Consider the following 10,629-nt stretch of genomic DNA (forward strand, 5'->3'; position numbering starts at 1 on the left):
GCCGCATGGGTATCCTGATTTCCTTAGGTCCACCTTGTTAGCCCGTACGAGATCCGTCGAACTGCCCGCATCATGGTTTCCCGACGGTAGCGGGCACCGTGCCCTCGTCAACGGCCAGGCTATCGTCAATATATTAGTCATGTACCAGAGAAATCTGCAAATACCAAGATACTTGGCATCGGAAGCATTGATTAAAAAAGTGTCTGCCAAGTGAAAAAACAGACTGATGTCCTCCGATAGGATGGGAAGGCCAAGATATATCGATCAGCAGTTGGGACATCAAGGTTCTCAAACCCCCTTGCGGCTTCATCATTGGCAGTATACTTCCCAGGGGCGCAGTAAGCTATAGAGCTTGAAAAAGTTCCGGCCAATCATTGTCTAGTGTACCGCCCAGTTCGTCTTCTGAGGACCCTGATGGATAGCATATGCAGCCAAGGCTATAGGACTAGGACCAGCTCACCGTAATGGTGGCATGTCCGAGGAGGCTCGTATGAATACTCGACCGACATGCAGTATGCATGCGCGACATGACTAAAATTAATTGGGAGAGATCAAATCACATCGCGCGATTTACTTTGATCTGCCTAATTCTAGTCACGCAACTGGTCTCCGAATTATAAGGTGGGTTGCGCCAGGGCAAGTATAGAGAACACCAAAATCGCCTCTTCAACTTCCTTCAAACTCCATTCCTCATTCTCAAACTGAAAATGAAGTTCCTTATCTCCCAATTCGTGGCGTTGTGCATACTATCGAGCGCAACAGCCCAAACCACCGAAACATTGGCATTCTCTCCAACGGAATCTGTTGGTTGTGAGCCTCATGGCGATCACTGGTGCGCTCACCTTGGTTTCCTATTCCCTTTCAATATCACAAATCTAACCAGGAACTTCTACAAACAGGCACTGTGACGGTCCCGCATCAACATCAGCCGGAACAGCACCTACAGCAACCAGTACTTATGATGACCACGAAGAGGACGCAACTGGCACGGTCACTATCGAGCCCAGCCCAACTGAATCCGTAGGTTGCGAGGCTCACGGCGACCACTGGCACTGTGATGGCCCCGTTTCCACTACGGCTATTGCGGTGACAGCCTCCACTACCAGCAGTGATGACCATGACCACAGTGGAGGAACTGGCAGTCTAGCGCCGAGTCCGACGGAATCAGTTGGCTGCGAGTCGCACGGTGATCATTGGCACTGTGATGGCCCTGTGTCAACGACTTCGGCTCTTGCGACTGCAACGACTGGATTCGCTACTAGTACTTCAACGGCTGCATCTACTGATGCGGCGGTTTCCACGGCTGTTGCTGCCCGTGGTGGTGCCAATGGGGCTGTGATTCTGGGGGGAGTTTTGGCTGTGTTGGCTTTAGGAATTTAGATAGATAATTGGCTGAGTGACCTATGAAAGACAGATCGTGCTGGAAGGATGGGGATTTCTGTACTGTAATGCCAAATGTGGTATTATTATCATGACCATATGTTATATATAATATTTCGCAGTTTTCTATAATAAAACAAAATCTTGTATACCTCATATTCGAATCTATCACCTCTTACGACTGTGACATCGAGACATTCACTGTCGAAGTTGACCTTGGTATTTGATGGCCGATCTTTTGTCAACCCACGCGGTTACCTGCTGCTTGGAACATGGTTCTGAATGGTTACCTGTCTTCATGTATCGCGATCCCTCTTGCATCGGATATCACTGTGAACTATTTTTTCCTTCCTTTCAGACCCATGTCCGGTCTGCAGAATCTTGTTGGACCTTCAAGGCTACTACATCAAGACTGCCAGTCTTGGAAGGACATATGGCCACACACCGTACGTTATGGGCCAATATGAGCACCGCCCATCGAACCACACAAGTCCTGTCTGTGGGATAGGACTCTCCAGAGATCATGACACTTCCAATACAAGACCATTTGCCCACAATCCAACAAATCTTTCCTCGTATTCTTGATACGTTCCCATTCCCGCGCCAATGAAGACTGCGGGATATATGCCACCAGCTGTTGTAAAATCTTGGAAATTAATAACTGGCCCTCAAGGTCCTTTGACTTGGCTCACACTAGAGAAAAAATGATGGTGGTGATGGACATGGTTCTATATGCCAAGGGCCGGAAATGCAGGGAAAATCTGGATGCCCAGAGACTCGGCCGGCTTGGCTTTATATTGCCAAGGAGCAACCGCCAACCGCATGAACTTGCCTTGGCGGTCAACTTGATGAATAACTCGAGTATCAATCTATCCTTAAAAAGCACTATATCATCTGAAATATCTGAAATGGGTTCAACGCATGCGTGTTCGTAGAATCAGTTGAAAGTCCGTTGCGTTTTTATGACCACATCTGTCACGATGAAGCTTCCCGCCGCGTCTAATTCAGCTTTACATACCATTTATTTTTTTTCTATATTTTTAGGATTTGCTTCTGCTTCATACATAACGCCACAGGTGCGGCGACAGACTGTTCCTACGACCTCTGCACCACAAATTGGGACCACTGCTACGCCCACAGCGACGAGTATTACGGCAATTTCAGAATGTCACGAGCACGGAACAGAAGTGTTAGTGTCTTTTGAGACCCTTTCATATGACTGTACTGATATAATTCCAGATTCTGTATGTTTGGCACGACAGAGTACCAAGTTGTCGTGCCCGCCACTGCAACAAGCAGCCTTCCGGCATCTTACACTGATTGTCACAACCACGGTTCCGAACTGTAAGTAGCGACGAAGACAGCCTTATCTTTATCTGTGACACTGACAACCCAGATTTTGCGTCGGTCCTGACGGCGGAGATGTCGAAGTCATCACAGACACCACCGAAGAGACTCAAGATGATAGCTCGGCAAGCGGAACCGAAACTACTGACGAGGAAGAGGGTCAGGATTGCCACTTCCATGCTGGCGTGGAGTATGTTTCCATGCAATTAGAAAGATCAGAGCTGTTTAACTAAACTGTTTCCCAGGCACTGTGTAGGCACCGAGGAAGAATCGGCCGAAGTTGATTGTTCGCGTCAGGATCGAGACTACAACATTCCCCTGAGAGTCGGTCTCCTGTTCGTTATCTTGGTCACAAGTTTCATTGGTATGTCTCTCATCAAAATTTATGGCCAACAGTCGAGCTTACCACGCCACCAGGTGTCGCCGGACCGATTCTCCTCGCCCCAGTGCTGCCGGTGAGGTTCAGTGTCGTCTTCCTGGTACTGAAACAATTCGGAACTGGTGTCATTATTTCAACTGCCTTTGTCCACGTAAGCCTCCCCTTCTCCTCCACTATTGTGAACATCGCACTGACAATACAAGTTGTACACACACGCAACGTTGATGTTCACGAATGAGTGCCTTCAAGGGGTGGAGTACGAGTCGACCACGTCGGCCATTCTTATGGCGGGCCTGTTCCTATCGTTCCTGGTGGACTATCTTGGTCACCGTTTGGCCAAGAGATACACGAAGACTTCAGGCCCGGGAAATAATGAGCTGATCAGCGTACTCGTTTTAGAGGCAGGGATAATCTTCCACTCTCTTTGTTGGTTGCCACCTGTGTTTTGCCTGTTTTCAGTTTCCCTCTGACGCTAACTACTCATTAGTAATCGGTCTTACCCTGGTAGTCGCAGGAGACAGCTTTTTCGTAACTCTTTTCATCGTCATCCTCTTCCACCAAATGTTTGAAGGCATTGCACTAGGTGCCCGCATCGCTTCCATTGGTCATCCCCCCCACAACGTGACGAAGACTTCGCATGCTCATACACAAGTGTCGCCCAACGACGACAAGTCAGCCGATTCAACAGAGGTAGCCCCTCAACTCTCCGAAGCCAACAGTTCCGACGAGGAAGTCAAGAGAGTATCGGTGGTCCACAAGGTGCTCATGGCCTCGGCATTTGCGTTGATCACGCCTATAGGGATGGCGATCGGTATTGGGGTGCTGCAAAAGTTTAATGGAAATGACCCCGCCACTCTTATAGCTCTTGGTACGCTGGATGCGTTGTCGGCTGGCATCCTCGTATGGGTCGGCGTTGTGGAGATGTGGGCTCGGGATTGGATGTTCGGTGGCGAGCTGGTCGATTCAGGGGCTGTGGTCACGACGTGTGCCGGCGTGGGGCTCATTGCTGGAATGGCTTTGATGAGTTTCTTGGGGAAATGGGCTTGAAGTTACGAATAAGGACATAGCTTCATACAGTCTTCTGTGTGTCGAGCCGGGAGGAGATGCTTTCTTAGTCAGCGAGTTGGCTGCCTAGGATCATCTGGAGAACTGATCACGCATAACACCAATACACATAGGCCCGCGGGTGCGAGCTCTAATGGATAATTTACTGCAAAACCTGGATTTGACGGAGTAGTGAAAAGTAAACTCTCTGTTGAATTGCAAATTTAAACGTGCTTGATAGTATCCCAGCCATACGTTGACCCGTATTTCCTCCTAACCAAGGAATGCATTCTCGGGACCAGGAAATATCACTAGTGTAGTCGCATTATTAGTCGTCAGTCAGCCACGGCCTATTCCGGGGTCAGCTTTTGATATCCAACCAACAAGATCTGGGTTGCTATCTGAAATATTCTGCGAGTTTATAGCGGTTGTAACCGGTGCGGAGGTTTTATTAGAGTTCAAACCAATTGATCTCGAATATTAACATATGTACACCACAATGCCGAAGTATCTGAAATGTAGTTGAACAACTGGACGCATCGTATTTAAGGCTATTATCTCATGGCTACCATTGTATGAGAAGACAGAAGCATCAATCAACATCTTTGCAACACATAGCGAGCTAATGTCGGTTAGTAAACTTGTACTTAGGGACTTACAAGTGGCCTGGTAATACTTGGTGATGCAGCTTATACATAACACCAAAATCATACCGTGGCAGAACTGGTCAAGTTCTTAGCGCAGCTCTTATGCTTCTCAAATATACAAACTTCAGTAAATCTATGTTTCCAAATGCTCCGCTTGCTAATTTACTAATAGTACTGTGTTCTGTCTGACGCGAGTGACAGGGACTATCAGGGGCTTGCTTGTGTCGCTTAGCCTAAGAGGACGGGCAACATCGAAGCATGATATAAATGCCTCTAATTTCTGGAGGACTAGCGTACAAGGTCTCCTAACCAAGAATGATGCCAGAACTGCATAACCAGGAAGACATGAATATGCAATAATTAACGAGGCCAGAGTATCGTATAGTTTCTCACCATCACCGAGTGGTGACACATCTCTTAGCGCAACACGACGCCCGTAGAGCCTCTTGGCCGAAGAGCTTCTTCGCTCGTGGGGTATACTGTAGAGGCCTGCATGGCTTCAGGGAAAGCGGTTAGGCACTGGTAGGGTTCCTGTGATGCAATGGGAGTATTGGATCCCAGATTGTCCCATGTGTCTTTCGCAAAAGGGTATGGGAATGATGTGATGCAACGGAACATCCTTGTCGAACAGATCGTAGGACTGTTTTCTGATTATGCTTAAGACTAGAAGCTCTGTGATACGTGACCCCATAGGGGGTTACCCTATAGCTATAGATAAGATAGATTAGAGCTATAAAAGAGCTCTGCCAGGCTAGAATAGCTGACCTGGTCATCCTTTCCCAATACAACAATTCACATCCCATATGCACTCGCATCACTCTGCAGCCACTGATATTCTTCTGAGACGCGTGAATATTTCGGGGGCACCTTATACCCATCTGCTACTTATTTATCTGTCACGTAAACATAATAAAGATTTTTATTATTATTAAATACGCCGTAGGCTCGAAGCCCCCGGTACCTCTACTAGTACTCCCGTATGTCAAACCGTGCCCTAATGGCTGGACTAAATACATACGCTGCGTCGTCGGTTCGCCCTATTGGCGACTGCGTTGCGTTCACTACCATACTACGTTGGTTCTCAACCTGCCAACAAAGTCCCCCCTGAGAAGATCGATGCTATCTGGGCCTTGAAGCTGTCCGACCCGTCCCTAGCAGCCACCTTACAATAGTCCCACTAACTACTGGTTCTCCTGTTGCCGTTGCGAGGTCTCTGCGAGAGTATAGTGGCCGTGGTGCGATAACGGCCCGTAATCGTTCCCTCGGTCCTTCCAACAGCCCGCAAAAGAGGATTACGTGCTCTGCCGTCTCAGGGGCGTCGCCACAGCGGCATAGCGGCTAGTACACGCCAAAATCCCCTGTCTTGAATAAGAAGGCTGCTAGTCCTATTTTTTCCGTCCTGATCTGGCACAGCGTAGACGCCTCCAGTCGGTTCAGGCCGAAATACTTGCCCCCTTTCGGTATCTGCATCGAAGGGCCCTCCGGTTCCTCAGTGATGGCGCGTCGCTGGCGATCGTGATGCTCTGCTCCGGTGAGCCATCTCTTCCTCCAGTGGCCGAGGAGGGCAGCCGGGACCTCCTTTTCCTCACTCATCCACTCGGAGCCCCGGGCCTCCTTCTCCATAGTGTACCCTGCCGGTCGGAGTAGCTGCGACGCCTGCTTCCTCTTCGCCGGCCTACCCTGCCGGAGTATATGTGACGCTTTAGCGCTCGCGCTGCGAAGCAGATTTCTCTTCCCGCTAAGCCGTAGCCGTTCTTCAAACTTAGCAGCCCGGGCACTAAGATAGAGGTCTAGTGGCGGGATTGCTGCTTCTGCTTCCAGGTGGCGAACCGGCGTCGCTTTGTGGGCGCCACAGACTACCCGGAGGCACTCGTTCTGTATCCCCATCAGGCTCTTAGCTGGCCCTGCCGGTTCCTCACTTATAGTATGCCACGCAGTCGCCCCGAAGGCGATCGCGCTACGGATAACCACCGTATATAACAGCCTCGCCCGTATAAGATCGCAGCCCCACGACATATTGACTAGCTTTGTCAGGGCTAGCTTTTGAGTTGCCATTTTTGTTTTAACACGCTCAACATGGGCGTGCCACGTCAGTTTGCGGTCGAACCAGACTCCTAGGAACCTCGCTGAGACTACCGGCGACACATAATAAAGAAGAATGCGGACATACGCTATATCGTATTCATATTTAAACGTCTGACGTGAGTTAATTAATAAGCATATACTGAGGTTCGGTTGTGAGTAATGATTATAGTCGAATTTAACCTTCCACGATACCGTATGTAGTTTCACAACCAATATCTAAGCAACAGCATATGATAGACCAGTGTATAATATCGATTGCGATGGTAAGTGAGAATGTGTATTGGTAAAAGGAAACGGGTTTGGCGCTAGGATTTCCATGAATAACACTAATTAATTCCGTTGTCCTCCATGAAAGCTACGCTGATTCGTTCACAATACGGCTGAGTCCTAGAGGCCTCCCCTTGCTGCCTAATTAGGTATTTAGACAGTAATTCGAGCATTTAATCTCGTTCATCCTTTATTACGTCCAATCGAGGGAAGTCTTCTGTTTATTGCTAGGCAACCACCCGAAGTCGACAACTGATATTACATTCCAATTGTCCCACTGTACGAACAAGGTCTCTGTTTTGACCTTAGCGCTTCAAAATGTCTCAATCCTCTTTATACACGCCATTGAAAAACGACAAAAAGACGTTCCGCGTACTCGCACTGTTCCCTGACGAAGATCAAAATCCAATCAAATGCCAACTATCGGTGGCCTCTTTCGACAGTGATGTAAAGTACACGGCACTCTCATACGTATGGGGCAAACCCGACCTCAGCCATGAGATCTTCATCAACGGCCAAACCTTCCGCGTTTCATCAAACCTACAATCCGCACTCCACCGGATCCGGTCCACCATATCAGAACCCTTCTGCATCTGGATCGACGCAATATGCATCAACCAGGAAGATCTTTCCGAACGCTCTCAGCAAGTCTTGATCATGGGGGAAATCTACTCGAACTGTGTCAAGACCATGATCCACTTTGCCGGTGGCGAGGATCACTCGGTGGCCGTCGCAGCTTTTCTAGAATGTCTACTACAAACGAAAGTACACGAACTTCCCGGCTTTGGCTTTGCGGAATGGGAAGTCAACGTGCCCAACACTGAAGTCCCCGGGAGCCATCCTATGCACATATTGGCTGAGGAACTCGAGTCCTGGACCGCACTGGCACACTTCTTCATGATGCCCTGGTGGTCACGGGTGTGGATTATCCAGGAGATCGCTTTGGCGCCCGATTCAGTATTCCTCTGGGGCGATTCGGAAATAGAGTTCCCATTTGTCTTGAACGCAGTCATGGTTCTGTTCCCTTACATCAAGATGGTCCTCTCCACGCCGGAATACAATTTTCAAAAGGTCTTGCTAGCCTCGGAATCTGTCGATGGCACGGTTGGCGTCCCAGACGACGATCGACAGCTTGCGTGGCACCAGATCAACCACGCGCTGGGCTGGGTGTACCCTGTTATGACGGAGGCCCTTGGAAGAAAATTAGGCACCAAGGACTTATCACTTTCCTACTTGATGAAGACATTCTGGCCGAGCCAATCGACGGATCCGCGCGATAAAGTCTACGGCCTCCTCGGCTTGGTTAGCGATCGTACAGAACCGCTTCTTCCCGACTACACGTTGCCAGAACTTGCTGTTTTCGGGCAGACAGTAGAACACTTGACGCGTCAAAGCAAGAACCTGGACCTCTTTGCCCACTGCACGGGTGTCGGTGTTTGTCATCGGGGCGGGTTGCCAACCTGGGCCGTCGACTGGACGAGTGAAGGCGCCAAGAAACAAAAGTTACCAGGAGAAATGTCACTTCCTCTCGCCCATCTGGAAACAGAGGTGAGGAAACGCTTCACGACTGCGCGCGATCCATCCCATCCCTACCTCTTCCGAGCTTCTGGAGACACGATGCCAAACCCCAAATTCTCAGACAATTATCGAGTACTAGAAATCCGAGCTACCCTAATCGACACCGTCGAGGAGATGGGCGACCGAGCCGAGATACCATTCTGCGCCCCGGAGCTGTACCAGCAGTGGCTGCCTCTCGCACGAAAGGCGGCGGAGCGTGTTGACCCCACGGAATCTGTTCCATCAGACCCTGCCGAGTCATGGATCACAGCGCTTCTTACTAAAAACAGAGCTAGGCACTACGCGGCAGATGTTTTGTACGCCGAAACGGTGTGTGCCGGCATTTTCTCCCACGGGACTGGAGAAAACGATGAGAAGATGAGGTGCGCAGCAGCGACAACCTTTGGTCGGGTTATGATGATTACCAGTGGGCTTCGGATTGGGTTAGTGCCCTATGCAACCCAGAAGGGCGATGTTGTATGCATCTTGGAAGGAGGGAGAACGCCGTTCATTTTGAGGAAAGAAGAGGAACATTATGTGATGGTTGGAGAGGCATTTAGTAAGTTCAAGTTCCTCCATGGAAGCATGAGATGAGTTTTACTAAATATCGATAGTACATGGGGTTATGGACGGCCAGTTCTTTGATGGTGTCAATAAAGAGGAAGATCTAGTGCCCATCTCGGTATGGTGATAGTCTTAGCTTGCGTCTTCTCAGGATAACAATTCCATATTGTTGTTCACCACCACCTGAGTAAAGCCTTCAAATTATCTCAGGGTTGGCTTCTCCGCTAAGCACTTCCAGCTAGACCGAATGTATTAGTATCACAGGAAACATCTGCTTTAAGTCCAACTGCCAGCCGCGTGCACGTCCCGGCGCTAAGACATTATTATTATACGTACCAGAGCATATAAAACCTTACGGGTGTAGTCTAGAATACCTAGAAACTAACACCAATATTTCAAACGGGTACCTAACCGGAAAGTATAAGCCCAATTTCTCACATAGACAATGGAGGTCCTTTAACCCCTAAAGCCTTGCAGGGCATTGGTAAAAGCTGGGGAAAGGGTTTCCTCTCGACCTCAGAGCTTATATACATACAAACTTGCAATATATCCATTATAGATGAGTTTGCCCTTTCAGCCGTGCTCGGACACCACGTAGGAACTGCCCTAGCCTCCTATGCGCTGGATGCTCGGCTATCAAAAGTTCGGCCTCCCAAGAAGCGCTATCAGCACCTGGGATTGCTAGGAGACTGTTCAGAAAAAAGAATCATAATTCATTTTGTGCACCCGTTCGAAATCCATAAGGGCTCCGGGTTGACCGCTATACCTTAGCCTATTTATCATCCGCGTCTAGGTGTAGAATGCTGGACACTCGAGTTCCGAAGTTATCCTCACGTTGCGCGGCGTTACCTTTCTCCGTTTAACGCTCTCCCTATCCTTGTTTCTACTGCTTCTACTTCTTCATCTTTGGCTGCTTTATGGACTCCTCCACGGGCGCCTCATTATATTCCTGGGGTCTTTGTCCTCTGGTCTTCCTAGCTGGCTTGGCTGAAGCTTCTCCAGCTCTTTCTTTGGCATCTGACTTAGAGCCCATTGTACCCGGGGATTCTGGCTGCATTTTTCTGTTTTCGCGTTTTGTTGATCTTAGATTATTGTGCTGTTTATCCTTGAATAATTCACATTACGGCAGGTGCAGACATACAACTGTCAGGAACGGCTAAGGGAGAAATAAGCGTCCCGCTATTAATCACCGGGTGGTCACTAGTGGGCACAGGTAGGGATGCCCAGAATAGTTTATTACTTTCTGACCTTCTCTTTATCCGCCTCCAAGACACCTCTCCCAAAGTCTTCAACATCCAGCTCAGCAACATCGTCAAAGCTGGATGATGACTACGTTGTGGTAAAGTGACCTGCCTTCTT

The 10,629-nt window shown here is 49.0% G+C and overlaps 3 protein-coding genes across 3 annotated transcripts; all 3 read left to right on the top strand.

Moving 5' to 3' along the window:
• Positions 1 to 670: 670 nt before the first annotated feature.
• On the top strand, positions 671 to 1,380 carry BCR38DRAFT_466018 (uncharacterized protein; the record flags this gene model as incomplete). Its single annotated transcript, XM_040862719.1, has 2 exons — positions 671 to 832; positions 900 to 1,380. The coding sequence occupies exons 1-2, from the start codon at positions 708 to 710 to the stop codon at positions 1,378 to 1,380; spliced, it is 606 nt and encodes a 201-aa protein (XP_040715352.1). The 5' UTR covers positions 671 to 707.
• Positions 1,381 to 1,986: 606 nt separating this feature from the next.
• Positions 1,987 to 4,260, top strand: BCR38DRAFT_466019 (uncharacterized protein; the record flags this gene model as incomplete). The annotated part of the gene is made up of 8 exons (XM_040862720.1): positions 1,987 to 2,019; positions 2,457 to 2,569; positions 2,620 to 2,724; positions 2,777 to 2,917; positions 2,973 to 3,091; positions 3,145 to 3,257; positions 3,310 to 3,532; positions 3,594 to 4,260. The coding sequence occupies 8 exons, from the start codon at positions 1,987 to 1,989 to the stop codon at positions 4,151 to 4,153; spliced, it is 1,407 nt and encodes a 468-aa protein (XP_040715353.1). The 3' UTR covers positions 4,154 to 4,260.
• Positions 4,261 to 7,467: 3,207 nt separating this feature from the next.
• Positions 7,468 to 9,397, top strand: BCR38DRAFT_485082 (heterokaryon incompatibility protein-domain-containing protein; the record flags this gene model as incomplete). Its single annotated transcript, XM_040863830.1, has 2 exons — positions 7,468 to 9,265; positions 9,321 to 9,397. 2 exons carry the CDS (start codon positions 7,468 to 7,470, stop codon positions 9,395 to 9,397), a joined length of 1,875 nt encoding a protein of 624 aa, XP_040715354.1.
• Positions 9,398 to 10,629: the final 1,232 nt, after the last annotated feature.

The sequence above is a fragment of the Pseudomassariella vexata genome, assembly GCF_002105095.1.
Source record: "Pseudomassariella vexata strain CBS 129021 chromosome Unknown BCR38scaffold_7, whole genome shotgun sequence".
Classification (NCBI taxonomy): domain Eukaryota; kingdom Fungi; phylum Ascomycota; class Sordariomycetes; order Amphisphaeriales; family Pseudomassariaceae; genus Pseudomassariella; species Pseudomassariella vexata.